General features: G+C 39.1%; 1 protein-coding gene across 2 annotated transcripts in view; it reads left to right on the forward strand.

The window, feature by feature from the left end:
* grid1a (glutamate receptor, ionotropic, delta 1a) overlaps window positions 1–19341 on the forward strand; it is a 429424-nt gene that overhangs the window by 342772 nt on the left and 67311 nt on the right. For both annotated transcript variants that reach the window (XM_033979576.2, XM_055227265.1), the window contains one exon: window positions 15330–15503. In XM_033979576.2, coding sequence (XP_033835467.1) covers window positions 15330–15503 — 174 coding nt within the window. The remainder of the gene's footprint in view (window positions 1–15329; window positions 15504–19341) is intronic.

The following is a 19341-nucleotide window of genomic DNA, read 5'->3' on the forward strand; positions in this document are numbered from 1 at the left end:
TTCACAGACAAACAGAAAAAGCTGACATTGGATCTATAAAAAGAAACCAGCAGGGGTGCCAAAACCAAAAAGTCACTAGCTGTCACTAACTGTTTTGTTGTCAAAAGGTACATCTTTTCCCAGCGCTAATGGTTTAGTGGGTTTGGCATTGGACTTGCACACTGACCAGGGTTTGAATCCTGCTCAGAAAATGCTGTTTCAGGTTTTAATACCCAAAATAAGCATGCTTGTGTGAGCAGAGAAACCATCTTGATACCAACAGCTGTAGTGTATTGGATACACCATGCAGTTTTGAATCATATGTTTGCAGGTTCAAGTCCCAGCTCTAGCCCTTTGAAATGGTCACTATCGTAGTCACTCACAATAGTTTCAACCATTGCACAGTTTTTGTTTGTGTTTCATTATTATAAAGCAACGAAAATATCTGTGATCAGGGAAAGCAAGGTAAGCAGTCCTTGTCCAAAAAAATCTAAAATCCTCATGTGTCAAACGTCTAATTAAATAGTTTCAGTATCCTTTACTAACAGTAGGGTGTAGTAAGTATCCTTTAGTACACCCTACTAGTCACTGAGCAGACTGTAGCAACCGCAGTTTTGAACGTCTCATTAACTTGTGTTGTTGTCCTGTGCTGTGGAGGCAATGCTGCGCTACGCTCTCAACATGTGTAGAGGCTTGTGTACTGAGGACAACAGCAGATTCAAACAGTGCTGAATAAACCCATATTATAGATCCATGGGAATCGGACATCTGAGGAGATTTCTAGTGCAAACAGAGGTCCCGACTTTCAACACAAGTAACTGAAATAACTCGATTTTAGCTTCACATTTCTAGTGATTAGATGTTAGTTAGAAATATAAGCAATGATTTAATCTAATAGTGAGCTAGTTTCAGGACTACTTTGTGTGAAATGGAGGATCCAGACGGAGCAATGGAGTGACAGCAGCTGGAGAAGAGTCTGTCTGTTTATGGAGCTACAGTGTTAGTGGAATAACAGGACTATTACACAAGTGTGGCGGAAAATGTGGCTGTTTTGGACCTACTCCTATTCAGGGAAATACAGGACACTTCTTCAGGAAAGAAGTGGTTTTGATTTGCATCTGTGAGAGTTGAGAATGAGTGCCAGGGCTGTGTTTAAGGTGACACTTGTGACACATGAGGACTTATTATAGCCTACACATCCCTGTCTGACCAGTGCACCTGTCTGTCATTGTTGGTATGTCTTCATGAATGTACATTATGTCCAGTACATTACACAAGTGTCACACACATAGATTCTAGATGCATAATAATCATCACATAGATAACAATAGTACTGAAGCAGTGAACAGTAGCACATGTCATTTCTGATGTAGTTTGTATAATAAGTGGTGTTATTAATTGTTATTGACAAAATATTAAGGTCCACCCCAAGTCTGCTTGCCTACCCATAAAAGTCACTGCACTCTACTGTTTTAATCGTACAGTTAGTTTTAATTGTACAGTTAGTCATCATTCATTTTATCAGTGAATATTCCACTGATGAAAACCATGGCAAAATACTACAGTGGACAAAATGAGCAGTGGAGCTCGTTCTCACCGCCCACTGGAGCACAGCACTGCAGCTGTAGTACACAGAAGGTTTTGCGTGTCCGACACTGTCTGCTGGACTCAGATGGATAGCACATCCGGGGAGATTTTCTTGTTGTTTTTCATCCTTTCAGAAGCCCAACAGCGCCGTGTGGGAATATTGATGGATTAGGTGACCATGCCTGCTGTGACACGCCAGTCGGGGAGGACAGTCATAATATGAGTGATGCCTCGTGGATCTGCCCATCAAAGCAAAGACATAAACCAGCGGCAGTAATGCACTTTCTACTAGAGCACTTCTCTCTCAGCTGTTTTAAAAAAAGACATTTCTATAACAAAAATATCAGATTATGCATTATGTATTCTCCAGGTTCAAATTCCGAAGAGATGTCAAAATATGATAAACTAACCCAGAAATTGTGACCACAGGAAACGTCAGCATCATGGTCATAAATCTAATGGAGCTTAGACAGGCGCATTCTCCACTGAGCACATTATGTAAAAGTTACAGCAGCTAGCATAGCACTGGACCATGTCACCATAGTTCTTATTGGCTCACATTATGCATACTCCCTGTATAATATAACAAAACTTTTCATCAATGTAAGATATCCTCATAGTAGAGGTAAGATCGGGCCTAAAAAATCCAGCCCGACCCGACCCAGGCCCGCGGGTATTAAAGCCCGACCCAGCCCGAGCCCGACCAATTAACTTGATTTGCAGGCCTGAGCCCGAAGCAAACACGAAATTTCATATTTTATTTGTGAGGATAAATTTTAAAAAAAAAGAACCAAACAAAGTTAAACATGCGTAAAAATAAGCCTACTAATAAAAAACCTTCGCCACTAACTACTGAAAATGGTCTAAGGTCCTGACAGCAAAAGTCCACGCACTTGTCTGTGATGGCCTGCTTAGCGCGAAGAGGTGCGGTCTTTGGGACAAATGATAATATAGATGTTTGACGATCATCACTTTTGCCAGTACAGCTGTTTAAATGCCTGCTCAGTGTCGAGGTGCGTCTTTTTGCTCTCGTATGAAAGCAAAGTGCCACATTTACTACATTCAGCGAAGCCAACGCAAGTTTCTGTAGCATTTTCAACAATCAATTGAAGCATTTCCACACCTCACTCTTGCCGGTGCGTGTTTGCCTTTTCAGTTCCCCTGTCTTTAGTTTATCCTTTACTTCTTGCTGCTCCATATCAGAGATACCAGGTCAAAATAGATGCGGACTTGCGGAGGGGAAGATTATTAAGAGGGCGGCGTTCACGTGCGCAGAGTATGCTCTGGCTCTGCGGCTCCTGTTTAGTAGTTAAATCAAAATCAAATCAAATCAAACTTTATTTATATAGCACTTTTCATACAAAAAAAAAAGTAACACAAAGTGCTTTACAAAGCATTAAAATCAGTCCCACCCACCAAACCCACCCAGCCACCCGACAGCCCAACAACCCAACCCCAACACATCAATAATCATAACCAAACAACCCCCCCCCCCCAAGACACACTCCCACCCCCCACCTCAACACATGTTAAAATAGCTCAGTTTCATTTAAAATATGTTTAAGTGGAACAGGCTGGATAAAGATGAACCAGATGAGAGAGAGAGAACCACCAGAGGAACCATCTGCACCAGGAACAGGGTCACCCACAGCCACAGGACACCAGCCCAGGGCCCAGAGAAGAGATGAGGTCAAGACCAAACCTCCAGGGCCCACGAGCCAGGGCCCAGCAGCCACAGCCAACCACAGCTCCTGGTGCAGAGGGCTCCTCAGAGGAAACACTGGCAAATCTAAAATGATTAAAAATAATAAAATAAGTCAAAACTAATAAATAAGTCAATAAATAATAAAATAAATAATCAATAAATAATAAAATAATCAATAAATAATAAAATAAGTCAAAACTAAACAAGTAAATAAAACATAAGTAAAACATAAACACACTAGCCAGCCTAAATAAGACTAAATAAATAGAGAAGTAAACTAAAATGATAAATACTAATCAAAAGCTATGCTAATAGCAATTACCTTACAGCGCCTTCTCTGTTTTATCCAAATTATTTTTTTTATAACAAGTATTCCTAAGTTTAGTATCCACACATCGTTTTAGTATACATTTTTATAAACATATATTTATTTTTAAAAAAGTCAGCTAGAGAGAAGCCCGGCCCGACCCGACCCGGCCCGAAATTCGGGTCGGGTCGGGCTCGGACTCGGGCTTGGGCTTAAGATCTTACCTCTACCTCATAGTTGAAGGGCTTTATCTGTGCGATTTTAGTTTACTTGTGGTTTCTAGATTTAGCATTAGTCCTAAAACCTGCTCTAGTCCTGGTTCAGACCTTGTTTAGTCCTGGTTTAAACTTTTAATACTTATTTTGTTAGGGTTAGGGTATTGATTTCTTCCCATGTTTTCATGCTAAATGTGTCTTGTCCCAGAATAATTCACCTGCATGTTGCCTGCATCAAATTAGAAAGCATTTTATTGTTTGATAACCAAGAAGTGTACTTTAGCATGCTAGTAATCGTTAGCTCTATCATTGTGTCAAAACTCCGCTCTGGCCTTTGGGAGTTGTGAAAGATGTGTATAAGCTAATTGCAGTGAAAAATTTGTATGCACAGAACGTAAGTGAGGAATAACCACTGCAAACCACTTAAAGGGCCCGTTTACGCTGTTTTATCATCTATGTTATTATCTTACTTCCTTATCTCAAACAGACCTGGAGTTTTGTTTTGTTTCATTCACATATATTTAACACACAAACTCTGCATATTTAGGCTGAATTGTTCTCTCAAACAGAAAACACTCTGTTCCACCCTGTGATGTCATCATGTGGTAATACAGGAAGTGCTATGCTATGTTTTTAAACTGCATAAACCTTCACTTGAATCATTTGGATCATTTCAGCCCTGGAATTCCCAATCTCTTCTGAACTAAAGGTAAAAGGAGCTGTTAACGTAAAAACTATCATGACATCATAAAGTTGGAGATGTAGAGAGACTAACAATAAAGTGTTACTCAAACAATGGTGAATGAAACAAAACACAACTCCAGTTGTGTTTTTGATGAGGGAACAACATAACATAACATGACTTAAACATCACAAAAGTCAGTTTTGTGTAACAGTGGACCTTTAAAATGGACTAGTTATGTTTTTCATGCTTCGTTTTGGCATTAAACATATCTCTGTGGAGATAAGCAAGTAACCAGAAAAGTTACGTAGCGCACCTTTAAATGAGAGAAATATTTCTAAAGATTGTGCAAATATTTTGAGAATCTAAGGTCTAATGATATATTTTATAAGCAGAATTTAACATGCCTGTTTACGTTGTTAGTATAAAAGAAATCTAAGACACACATGATGAAGTGCCCACATAATCCTGTTTGTCCTGTACACAAGTATACACTGTGTCCATTCGCAGCAGAAACATGACGCTGGTCTGTTAGTGCCAGCTGGCCCACTCATAATGCCACCCACAAACCTCATGCAATCATTAAAGCAATTGGCTACAACTTTAGAAAGCAAATTAATAGAATAAACCACACATTTCAACTCAAGAAAGACTATTACAATGATAGGAAGAAAAGATAATTTGATAAAAATTATATATATATTATACATACATATATATATGTATGTATAATATATATATATATATATATATATATATATATATATATATATATATATATATATATATATATATATATACACTACATTTTTGGGGAAATTAGAAATGTTATGAGCTGTATATATGAGCATCATCTTACTAATGTTCACATACATTACTTCGCTGTCATGCATTATTTATATATAAGTTTATAAAGTCCCCATGACTTTATTATTAGATCTACAGCATGATTTAGTCATAGGTTAAAACAGATTAAGGTTGTGCTTGTGTCTGCTATATACACTCGTGAATGTGATAATGTGCACATTTTCTTAACAAAATAAACAAGTCTGCTGACTTCCACACTAGAAAACTGTGTTGCCCAATGAGAGCTAACGGTGCCGTAAACATCATCACAACAAAGAGCCGTGAACCTGTTGACTTCTCAGTGACTATGTGACACTCCCAAATCCTGCACGTATCATCGATTAAGAAAATAAAATTGAAGAACGAAGTAAGTACAGAGCAGTGAGCGCATGCCAGTGGTGGTGAAAACAGGGATTGATCGCAATATGGCATCTTAAACGATTAAAGATTGCTCAAACATGCATGAATCACTTCAAAAACAACTTCAAGAGGCTAAATGAGAAGGGAAAACAACTATAACATGGTTAAAACCTTTGAAAAGTCGATTTTGCATAATATATGTACTTTAAGGTTTGGATAAGTCTCCAGGAAATGAATGTAAGTCAATCTAATGTGCCCAAGAATCATGGAAATCCAAAGTGTGCTTGTGCGTGTGTGTAGTATCTATGTATAGCCTACTTCAAAGCCTGTGTGAAATACCTTACAACATAGTTGATAGATACTGCCCGTGCTAGTAGTAAGATGTTGCAACTCATCACTCCTTTCAAAATTGAAGTGCACTAAAAATAATAATCTGCTCTTTTCACATCCTCCATTACACGTGGTAGCTTGAGCACTGAGAATACTTTGTTGTGTTTTTCATAAAATGACCCTGCTGCTAATCTGCACACTTTTACATAATGTGACGGCCTAGCATAAGCTTATTAAATCATAACAGTGAACTACATGTCCTACATTTTGTTCATTTTCTTCGAGTTGAAGGCTGTGATCAACCACAACACTGTCAATGAATAGAATACGCTTTTCTATGATGCAACACTCTTTGAATAAAATACAGTGTAGTGTTATTGTGTGACTAACCCAGACAGCCGCCTTTCACTCTCATATTATTACAAATCGCTGTGCTCTCAGTGAATTGAGGGGTTGTAGGGACAGCAGGACGTCATAGTTTGTATTGTCTGTGTATGTCTGCACTTTTTGTTCTTTAATTAATGCCCTTTTCAATAGTCGGGTTGGCAGCACATAAAAGCTACGCATTCATGCAACATACACAAAGCTTTGTTGGCCTCAGTCCGGCTCTTAGCAAGCGCCAGTGGAAATTCAAACAGACTTAAACTTATAATTGAACTGCGGCCATGATTAAGAATGCATATTGTGTTTGTGTGAATGATTCATAAGTGACTTGGCAGCAACAAACAGAATCATTTGACAGTTGAGCTTGATTTGAGTAAGGCATTTTGGTGTCCAAAAAATAGTATTATTGTACCACTATAGCTTTTTTCTTTTTTTTTTTTTTAAAGCAGACCTATTATGCAAAATTGACTTTTTATACATTTAACCATGTTATAGTTGTTTCCCCTCAACATTTACTCACCCGAAGTTGTATTTCGAGTGATTTGCACGTGTTTGAGCAATCTTTAATCGCTTATTTTTAGATGCCATATTGCCGATCAATCCCCATTTTCATACCACCGGCGTACGCCCACTGCTCTCTGCTTACTTCATTCTCCAATTTTATTTTCTGAATTGGTGATATGTGCAGGATTCGGCACCGCTGCATTGTCATTTTGGTGTACAATTTTCCCTGGTTTAGCACAAGGGTCACATTCTAAAAATAACCTGCAATAGGCGAAATTCATAAAGTAGTCAGCTTTATTTTTTACAATTATTTTATACGTTTTGCGGCTGTAAAACCCCTCACCACACACTTTATACACTTTTCTCAGACAGGCATTAACATTTTCTCACATTTCTCTCTTGTTTAATTGATAGTGACTCATGACTCATACAGTCCCTTAGCCAATCAGGACGCACAACACATTCATACACTGTAAAAAAAATAAATAAAAAAAAAGCATGCAAAATTACACCAAAAAAATCCTTTGTTCACTAGTGTAATCTGCAGCTATGCATCAGAGTTGCCAACCCTTTGTTTTGATGAGGTGAAAGTCAGTTGACTTGTTTCTTTTATTAAGTTGTTTTAGATGAATATTGTGATTTAAAATGTGCAGATAATAATTAATGATCCATGGGTGTCAGAGATTATAATTATATAGCAGACACAAGCTGTCGTAACGGCTAGTGCGGGTGCGGACCAAGGAGTGCAGACTCAGGGCAAGTTGACAGTGTTTATTTACAAAATGGTGAATTTCAGTCTTTAATAGTTCATTTAACACACACGGGGAGCCAGGGAGCGGGAGGCAGACCAGACGAGTGTAGTGCAGAGCGGAGACGGGAAAGCCAGGACCAGAGCGAGTACAGGATCAGGACGAGACCGGGGCAGGCCGGGCCGGCGTAGTCCAGAGAGCGGGAGCCAGGGCAGGGGGCGAGAGGCAAGCCGGAGACCAAGACGGAACAGGAGGCAAGACAAAGGGGTGACTGTACCGGAGCTGGAGAGCAGAGGCAGGAGCAGGAACGAACGAGAGCAGGGATGTTGACACGCGGACGATCTCGCCGAGTCTCTGGTCCAAGACGGTCCTGGGGACAGGGGCAAAGACAAACAGACAATCTGGACCCGAGTGTCTTCTGCCGAGCCCTCAAATACTCGGCAGCAGGTGAAGGAACTCCGCCCAGCTCCAGGCTCAGACAGGTGAGGGAGGGGAAAGCACACAGGGAGACAGATACTACAGGCATCATGACACAAGCACAATAGGTCGTCTTTAAAATTTGACTCAAATCTTTTTACCTTTTAGTTCAACACATGAATCAACACATGATCTCTTTTTCTGACATGGCAAAAATATCTGTAAACATATGTAAAATTGTTGTGACCCCACTAAACTAAGTACTACTTCTTATTGATTATCATTAGGTTTTTCAGTCAAGTTGTATACTCTTATCTATAACTGGCTTTACTATTACAAAACAAACTTCAAGAGAGTATGTGAATGGAGTGATGTAGAGGTAAACAAATCTGCCCAGAAAAATATGTGTAGAAAGGTTTACGTGCCCAAGCAGCACTGGAGGATGGGTCAAACGTTGATTACAAATGTACACTGCCTGGCCAAAAATCTGCCGCCATCTGGATTTAACTAAGCAAATAGGTTGGGGTTGCTGCAGTTGGTCAGGTTTAGGTTCAGCAACAGTCTGTGCTCAAAGAATGAGGTCATCTGACACCTGAATATACTGAACGACCAGGTTATTCCATCAATGGATTTTTCCTTCCCTGATGGCACGGGCATATTCCAAAATGACAATGCCAGGATTCATCGGGCTCAAATTGTGAAAGAGTGGTTCAGGAGCATGAGACATCATTTTCACACATGGATTGTCCACCACAGAGTCCAGACCTTAACCTCATTGAGAATCTTTGGGATGTGCTGGAGAAGACTTTGTGCAGTGGTCAGACTCTAACATCATCAATGCAAGATCTGGTGAAAAATTAATGTAAATAATGTGGAAATAAATCTTGTGACATTGCAGAAGCGAAATTGAAACAATGCCACAGTAAATGTGTGCCATAATCAAAGCTAAAGGCGGAACAACCAAATATTAGAGTGTGTGACCTTATTTTTTTTTTTGGTGGTGACTTTTTTTTTTTTTTTTGCCAGGTAGTGTATCTTAACATAACTTCGTATGATGGTTACATGACATGAAATCCATGTTAGTTGAGTGACACTGAGGAAAAAATGATGACTAAGACTCACTTTGGGAGTGATGAGGGTGAATAGAATCAGCACTTCAGCGGGACAGAGCATGTCAGATGTTTAGGAGATGAAGTCAAAAGGGACAGATATCAGTAGAAGGATGCTGAGCTTAGAGCTTCAAGGAAAAGCAAAAATGGATACGTTGGTGACACAATTGCAATTTAATAATCTGGTAACAAGCTTTTATCCACACAATCTGTTTTTACTGTTTTATACGGACTTGTATACACACACCTGCACCTGCTTTTAATGTTTTATATGGACTTATATAAGATTTTGTTTTGTTTGTTTTTCTGTTTGTGTTGTATATTAAACAGGGCACCCATGAAAAAGAGAGCCCAAGTGCTCATTGGGTTTCCCTGTATAAATAAAGATAAAGAAAGAAAGAGCTGGCGGGCAGGAGGCTTAAGGAAACCAAAGAGGAGATTTATAGATGTAGTGAAGGAGGCCATGGAGTTGTCATGTGAGAAGATACAGATGATAAGGTTAGCCCAAAGATGATGATTCACTGTGACAGCATCGGAAGTCTAAAATGATTCTCACCATGAAAACACATCTCAAATCTGAAGTTGTTGGAACATGTTATTTTAGGTCCTTTAAAAGCATAGGAGTCTGACGTGCAAAAGTGCTGTCGAGAAAAATGGTGAGGTTTTGTCATCCGTATCCGTTGGGTGGGTGTCACTGGGGGGTCATCTACTTTAGTGGCACAACTTTCCAGCACAAACCCAGGGTGGCACTGGCTCTTATTAGCTCGGACGTGAGGGTGCAGCTCTCTGAACCGTTCAGCATAATTCATCTGATTAATGTGGCATGCCGGCCTCATGAATATGCACAGGGTTCCAGATGACTGACTGTCAGGAGTCACAAAAACAGTCAGAGGAGAAAAGGAGATGAGATAGAACCGCCCGCAGAGAAACGGGCACACCGGATATACCTCGGAAATTGCATTATTGCTCCAATTCTGTCTTTCTCATAATACAGAGCACAGGGGCGACGGAGCAGAGATTAAAAGAGCATTTGGACAAGCAGAGCAGATCACATTTTGATGAATACAAGTGCCCATTAACTTTGGAGAAGCATATTATAAAGGTGAATGTACAATTATCAGATTAGCTGTTTGCGTTTTCCACAATCAAAATTAGTAAACTCAATTTATGCTGCTACAATCAAGCGACAGCTGCTACAGCTGTCCATGACACCTGCCACTATTTTCTGTTACCTGTCAGTATTTTTGGAACCTGACATTGCACCTGACATGGCACTTGGCAGTATTTATGGCACCTGACATGACACCTGACATGACACCTGGCAGTATTTATGGCACCTGACATAACACCTGACATGGCACCTGACATGACACCTGACATGGCACCTGACATGACACCTGACGTGACACCTGACATGACACCTGACATGACACCTGACATGACACCTGACACGGTACCTGGCATGACACCTGACATGACACCTGGCAGTATTTGTGGCACCTGACATGGCACCTGACATGACACCTGACATGGCACCTGGCAGTATTTGTGGCACCTGCTAGACATTTTTTGCATTTTCTATGGCACAACTCTGCTCCTGAAGTGTAGTAGCTGCATTGAAGAATGGGTCAAATGCAGGACAAATTTCCCCACAGGGACAATAAAGTGTACCTTATCCGTAAGTCGTCCTTCATGCTTTTTTAAAGACTGTAAATAGTGTAGTGAATACAAAGTGCTCCCATATAAGCTATTATAAATCCAACTGCTACAGCAGGTGGCATGCTATTATTATTATGATGACAATATAACATGCAGGTGGTCATAATGCTATGGATGAGTGCTGAAGCTGCACTATAAATCCAGGAGTTCTAATCTATACGCTATTCCATAAATCCACTATCACATGTATACACTATTACATGTATAAACTATATTACATGTATAAATTCTTACATGTATACACTATTACATGTATAAACTATATTACATGTATACACTATTACATGTATAAATTCTTACATGTATACACTATGTAACCCACTTCAGGGTATGTACACATATGGACCTCTAGGTTCGTAGGAGCTGAGATATAGCAACAACAACGGACTCAGTAAATGTAATTAAATGTGAACTTTTAGTTAAGACATTAAAGAAGTGCACAATACAATTTCACATACATTTACACATTTGGCCCAAAAACTGAAATAAAAGTGTCCCATGGGAATTGTTCATTTCCGAAATGTTTCTTTGCAACTTAGATCAATGTTCAAGTCAATAAGTCAGGGAATAGTCAGTCATGGAATGTGTCCGGAGTAGGCTCGTTGGTATTGGTCAGTAGCACTGACGCAAATCCTACCACAGGATCCGTTGTATGGGATGATAGGGCTCACGATTCGATTGGGAGGCTCGCCATCAAACGGATTTCATCGACGTCGGTATACACCAAGGTTGGAACATCACTTTTCCAGTGAAGTACAAAAACCTGACCAAGACGACAAACTCGGATGATTCACCAATTTTAAAGTAACTCAGCAATGGTTCTGCCACCTCCAACAGGAGCTTTTTCTCTATTTTTCCAGCAACACGTGAGGGAGAGGCCGTGCTCTGCGCGTAAGGAGCACAGTCAAGTTACCTGCGTGCGCTCATACCACTTCCGGTTTCGTCAAAATAAAACTTCGACTTTCAAAATAAAACCACTTATATTGAAATGCAAAATAAATGTAAAAATACTCATTTTAAAACTATTTAAATATTATCTGGCTCTAACCAGGCGGGTTACACCTATTACATATTTAGAAGAGCATGACGAGGCATTCTAGTTTTAGTCCCAGTTTCCGTCTAGAGCTGATGCATCTAGCATGTTGGACGGTCATATACCATGTAAACTATACTGGGAGCGGCATCAAAGGACCATGAGGGCAGATCAAAATGAAAGCTGAATTACACTATGAATGGAAAAGCAGGCACCTGGAAATGAACTCCGTGGGAGTACAGGGACCCACTGGAAAAACACGGAGAGGTTGACGGGAGGAATACTCAGATCTCATATCAGATTAGGAAAGCATATGACAAGCATGGATTCAGGCGTGTGTGGCTGAGGATCAAGCCTGCCCCTATGCTGTGATTGGTGACCCCGCTGCAACCTCACAGACTTATTGTCAGATAGTAAATGAACTCTATGTTACCCAAGAGACATACTGTCTGCTGCAGCAGTGTCCAGAGCCCTGCTTTGGGAGACAGACAGGCAGCTCTGGGTCTCATGAATATTGATTTGGACCTTCACAACAATAAATCTCCCCTGACCACAGCAAATGCATGCACAAGACACACGCAGAGGGGACAGGCCATGGGTCAGGCACCCTACCACCACCGGGCAGCGCTGTGAAACTTAATAGAGTTGAAGGGTCGGGTGAATAATGACAAACAAACAGAAAATGTGAAAATGATTGACTATTGATGCACATGGAGGAGCTGGATAAATTGAAATGTGCTTAGAATACAGAACTGTTGTTTTTGTCTAATCTAGTGCAGGAAGAAGTGGGATGGGATATCTAGCTGGATCTTTGTAATTCAAAATTTTGAGGGGGTTTTATGCTAAATTGACTTTTTGGAGCTTTCTACCATGATACAATTTTGTTCTACGTCATTCATGCTCCCACACAGCAATTCTCCTTATATATACAAAACCATGATACAAAACTGTACACAACAGTTGACAAACCCGATGTGATGTGCAGTAGTTTCATTAATGGGATGCACGCTGACTGTGGTGTGGTAGCTCTCTGAAAAAGGAGTGACTTAGCATGGAGAGGAAATAGAGGGGAGCATCAAAAACGAAAGTGAAACATAAACATAAAACATGTTAATACGCTGTTTTCAGCAGATATAGCATTTTCAAAACAATAAAAGGTAACATGGTGAACTAAATATGTTACAGTTAATACCCCATAGAAGTAAAATACCCCCTCTTTAATACACCATAGAAGTAAAATACCCACTCTTTAATACCCCATAGAATAAAATACCCCCTCTTTAATACCCCATCGAAGTAAAATACCCCCTCTGTGTTATCTTATTATTTTATATATCCTGACTCATTTAAATACTCCGTCCCGTAGTTGCATGTCTCTGGCTCTACAGACTTGAACTCTATCTGCAGATGGATGCACATTAGTCCTGGACACATCAGCAGGCTCGAGGTTTTTCTTTTTCCCACTGTTTTTTTTTTTTATTTTTTTTTATTTTTTCCTTGCTGAGGAGGGGGGTCTAAGGACAGGGGATGTTCTGGCACAGTTATCCATTCACTTGCTTTCTTGTTCTTGACCAATATCTGTTTCACTGTTGATTTTCTAACTTTCTGTTAGTTAAATTGTTAAGCCCTAAGAGGCAACTGCTGTGCTTTAGAAAATGGAATTGAAATTAATTGTATTAAAATAATGACTTAGTTACCATAGTGTTGACGCAGTATAGCAAAAAAAAACAAAAAAAACAAAAAAAAAACAACTCATGAATTATAGACAGATTTTTACTTCTCTGAAAAATTGTCAGAAATGGGTTCCAAAAAAATCCAGGTTACAATCTTTACCGTTGCGGTTTCCATCATTCTACTTAAACTGACCAGTAATTTCCATCCCATAGTTGGACCGGTCAAAGTCGTTACATTCAGCCTACATGCATATTTCTTTTGTGTCTTTTTCATTATATTTTCTCCTAGAGTCTTAGAAATTGACTTTCATTAGGCAGTAGAAGTAAATAGTTGTTATGTTCTTGAGTCACTGGATGTGTTTTGTGCCTTCTCTGATCCCTGACTGTTCCACTTGAGCATGTGTTTGTTCTCTCATGCATAATGTCTGCTGGAAATATCACTCCCTGGCATTTGAGACGCCAACGTTTTATTGAAGCGACCGGATGGGCTGAGCTGAACTGTCGACTGCGCTGTTCAAATCCTGCACAAGGCCATGTCAGATTCTGTTGATGCTTTTCACTAGTGCTAAAGTCCCCTGCCACTCATAAGATCACAGCAAAAACACTAAAAAACACTACCAAAATACTGTAGTATATTCACAGTTTGCTTAAAAATGTTATGTTTTATGCAAGTTTATGCCCTTTTTTTAAATGTCTCGGGAACATTTAACTAGAAACTTGAAGAAAAAAGCTATTCTAATGTTTCTGCATAATCTTACACAATCTTTTGGACTTGTTAATTTCAAAGAGCCGTTCGAAAGACTGGTTCTTTTACAATGTATTTATACGACTGAAGCCAATGTGAGAACTCATTTTAACAACAAAGTAATCACAGAGAGAAATGAGCAGGACTAAGATTAGTTTAAAATGGTTCAAAGTGAGAGTGGGAGTGTGTTTACTCATTGAAATTATGCAGAATCTAAAGAAAACAGTTCACTAGAGTAATAATAATTAAACAAAATCTTTTTATGACGCTAAATATGTTTTTTGTATGCTCATGTTGCCTACTCTGCTTCCGTGCTGAGTCTTATGGGTTTTTTTTTTTTATGTTAATCACCATAAAAATTAGAAAGAAGAAGATTTGGTTCTTTTAAAAAATGAGATCCAGTTCCAACCATTTACATTAAGGAACTGTTCAAAAGAGTAGACTTGTTCATGAATGTTACATCACTATTCCACATCCAATTCTCTATCACTCTGTCACATGTAAGTTCTGACTATGGAGGAAGAAATTGTATTATTTTTGTGTTAAATGGTGCAGATTAAAAGCCTGTATTGTTTATGTCCATTACATCAATACCAAAAGCAATTTTTATTTTGTTTTTGAAAAGATAAAAGAAAGACAAATCGAAAATCCAGATCAATCACTGTGGGACAAAGTTATTCATTTTTTTTCCCCATAGTGCCCAACCCTAACCAGGGACCCTGGCCCTAACCCTGCTGTTAGAAACATGTAAAGAGTCTGTGGTTAAGCATATTTTTTTCATTCTTATGATTTTCTTTTCTTGATCTTTTCCTTGAAGATTTGAGTTAAAAGAACTCCTATCTCTCCTACACATCACATCTGCAGTCCTAAGAGTCTCTGGCTTGTGTGATGTTTTGCTTTCTGCCCCACTATCCTCCTCCATCCATTACACTGAAGCACAGAGAATATGCAGTCAGTAAGCTGTGTCCTGTGCTTGTGTCCTCAGGAGGTGAGCGATGCTGACATCATGGAGCTGATTCACAGCTCTCTGGGCAGGATGACCATCATCCGTCAGATCTTCCCGCTGTGGAGGGACACCAACGTGCGCTGTATGAGGAACAACCACCGCATCTCCTCCCTGCTCTGTGACCCACAGGAGGGCTATCTGCAGTCCCTGGAGGTAAGGACGTACTCAAACATTTGAACACTTTGGTAATGGTGTATTGATCACCTTGAAGCTTATTGGGATGACTTTGTTGAATGATTACAATATTCTGCTGGTCTACGTGTTTGCGCCTATGTTATATTTGTATTGCACTTGTTGTTTCTGGAGGCCAACAATCACAAGAAATGGTGAGATATGTCATCTTTGTGAGCAAAGGAAATTTATGGTGCACCATGGAACTTTTGTGCAGGTGGACCCATCACCGGCTCGTCTCTGTGGAGATGTTATTGCTTTATGTGGAATGTTCTACAGTATGGCACAGGGGCTCTCAAACTTTCAAACATAACCTTCAATTCAACGACATAAGACATCCCACTGTAAAATGTAACTGATGCTTTTAAGTTTTATAAGATGAAGTCAGAACATCTGTCTAGCCTAATATATATTAGAATTGTATTTTTGATTGAGCTCAGTTTTGGTCTGAGTTCTCAGGAATCTGATTTTGGTATAAAATATATTTTTGTTCAAGATAAAATAAGAACCTATATTTGTCCCACAATGGGCAAATTTATTTAGCACCATGACACAAGTCCATAACTATGATAACTTCAATGGAATCCATTTCATGGACATACATTGGTGCCATAAATGCACTTTAATAATGTGCTGATGAATCGTTATAATCACATCTACTCCTGTTTTAATGTTTTAAGTGGACCTTTGCAGTAATTTGTTTTGTTTGTTTTTTGTTAGTATTTTTCTGTATTTTAATAGGGAGCTCATGAAAAGGAGAGTGTGAGTGGTCTCACTGGGTTGAGCTCTGTATAAATAAAGATACATGAAAATGAAAAATTGCCCTTTGTGAAAGAACAAAATAAATGTGTATTTATTTGTATTATCAGCAGATGCATGCCCACTCTCTTTACTCTCTTTACGAGTATGAGCTCACCCTCTACACATACCTGCCTTGGACATGACCTTGGTTTGGTCTCCATCCCTAAAAGTTGAGTTGTTATCTTTGCTTAGCCCTTGCGTGTGACTTTTACAACTCTATAAGGAGGTTACACCAGTGTCTTCCTGCTGGAACTAGAACCGGAACATGTCACAGACTGTACAACATCTCCCTTCTAACCTGTGACTTTTTCAAACTCGCTCACATCTTTCTGCTAGCCCCGTTCCTGCTGAGTAATCAAAATGTCAGACTCACATTCATATGCTCAGTCTAACCCAGCACACAGCGCATGAGGTCCCATAGCAGCTTGTATGCATACAAAGGCATAGAGGAAGGCAGGAGCACACAGGCTTATGATGAATGAATTTTAATGTGGTATTTGACTGGTGGCAAGGTTGTGTTCCTTCTCTCCTCTGCATTTTTGGGGGCTTTGTAGAGTTTATAGTCACTTTGGGTGCTACTGTGGAGGCCATCATTGTAGTCATAAACAGTGCATAGTGCAGCAGGTTTTCAATGAGTGGTGCAAGTACGTGTCATATACAAACTACTTCTACAAAAACAAAACAAACAAAAAAACAACAACATATATATATATATATATATATATATATATATATATATATATATATATATATATATATATATATATATATATATATATATATATATATATATATATAGTAACACTTTATAATAATGGTACATTTTTCCCTTCATAAAACCTTTTTAGTACCAGCTTAACTGGTGTACACTCCAGACTCGAGATTTGGTTAAAGGGTCTGCCATCTGCTGGTCTCCATGGAGATGTTCTTGACTTGCCCAGAATGTATGGCTTAAAATGACACAACCAGCCCAAGTTACAGATCAGATCTTTGGAGAGATAAGCTGCTCATAGGAAGAAGAATGCGTGTTTTTCAGAGTATTTTTGAGAAATAAAAACATATGCAGATGAATAAATGCCAATAGAAGTGTAAGGCCACACAGCTGATGTATATGTTTAGTTTAGTCCCTGTTTTGAATTGTGTTGATTTAATGTCTGTAGACCTGGTTCTATGCCTCATTCTTCATGTTCCCAGTTTTATCTCATTTGTATATTATTTTTTTTCAATAGCTTATTATAAAATGTTGTTATTCGATGTTATATAGGACAATCCTGTAGTGTGTGGCAGGCTTAAGAGTAAAAAAGTATTTAGAGAAACTACTAGCTGAGTACTGAAAGCCAGTTTGGATGTAAAATGTGTTAAATAGAACATTAAATAATGCACAGACTTAGGTATGTGGTGTAATGATTTAAAGCTTTTGTCACTTGCAAACTCACACAGGGAAGAGTACTGTTACTTCAAACTAAATATTACACACCTAAGCTATAGTAGTTCATAAGCTGACCCTTTCTGTCTTGTCGCTAAATCATATGCAGCTATTGCCAGTGGACATTATAGATAAGCATCTGGAAAGTGCCACATGAATGCAAATATTATCCAGCGATTATGTATGCGAGTGGATGGAGATTGAGCTCCCTAGATAAGGTAATTACGAGGAACATGCATGCCCCTGAATACCAATGACTGAGCCCAGTGTGACTTTGAAAGGCACTGGAGGAGGAGAAAAATGTTGTTTTAACACTGGGATGGATCATTTCACATACAATACAACTAAAGGGCTAACGAGCTGTTTTAATAGCTAAAGAATTATGAAGTTTTTTGTGAAAAATAAATGTTATCAGAGGTGGGTGGAGTAGTAAACATTTTTGCTCAAGCAACAGTAACATTACTTTAAAATAATACTATCTAAGTAGAAGTAAAAAGTAATGACCCAAATAATTAATCAAGCCCGGCACACTACAGGATCATTTGCTCGATTTATACCCCGGTTTGCTTCTCTCCGACATATGAAAGGCGTGACCTGATATTGGATCTTCGTATGCGATCTGTCATATCGTAACCACAAAACATCAGCAGAGCTACAGTAACAGTCAGTCAATAAAACAGAGCCCCAGGGGCAGACGGAGCGACGGACACAGAGGCGCAACATACAACATGAGAAAATGTGAAAAATAATTCAGAAATCGTAAGTTGTAAAGTTAAACTGCAGCTTTTGCATATTATCCATTAGAATTTGTAATGACACCCAGTCCACAAACCTCACTATTAAAGAAGTGTTCTTTAAAACGTAAAATGGCCAGAGTAGATCCTCATGTGTCTGTGTACATCCACACACATCAGGCTGAAGCCGCTGCTACAGTAAACACCACTCTGCTTTCTGTGTAGTTTATCTCCAGACTTCTGTACAATAAAATCAGTTATCTGAACTATTGCACCACATTTCACAAAAAATAATAACACAGTTTTGACGTACATCTAATGTACAAGTGCAATGCTCTCATATTTGGAACATTTTAGTGTCTCAAAGCGAGTTGAGTTTTACTCCAGACAGGAAACAGCTGACAGAAGTGTGCTAGCTTGTTAGCTAAAAACTTTTAGCTTGTAACAGGCACTTTTTGACGCTCATTTAAAAATCTTTTGAAAGTCCTATACTGACTGACTGCAAAACTGACTCTTGTAGCTTTAATCCATGTTCTAATGCTGTTCCCTCCTCAAAAACAGACCTGGAGTTGTGTTTTGTTTCATTCACATGTTTGAGTAACACTTATTAACACTTATTATTAGTCTGTAACATCTCCAAAGCTCAAAAATACTCTGTTCCACTTTGTGATGTCATTAAGATGTCATTAAGCTCATTTTACCTTTAGTTCAGTAGAGATTGGCATTTCCAGGGCTGAAATGATCCAAATGATTCTACTGAAGGTGTATGGGGTTCACAAGCACAATGGAGCACTTCCTGTATTATCACATGTCATCACAAGTTTGAACAGACTGTTTGAGAGGACAACTTGGCCTAAAC

Source organism: Periophthalmus magnuspinnatus, chromosome 15, assembly GCF_009829125.3.
Source record: "Periophthalmus magnuspinnatus isolate fPerMag1 chromosome 15, fPerMag1.2.pri, whole genome shotgun sequence".
NCBI lineage: Eukaryota > Metazoa > Chordata > Actinopteri > Gobiiformes > Gobiidae > Periophthalmus > Periophthalmus magnuspinnatus.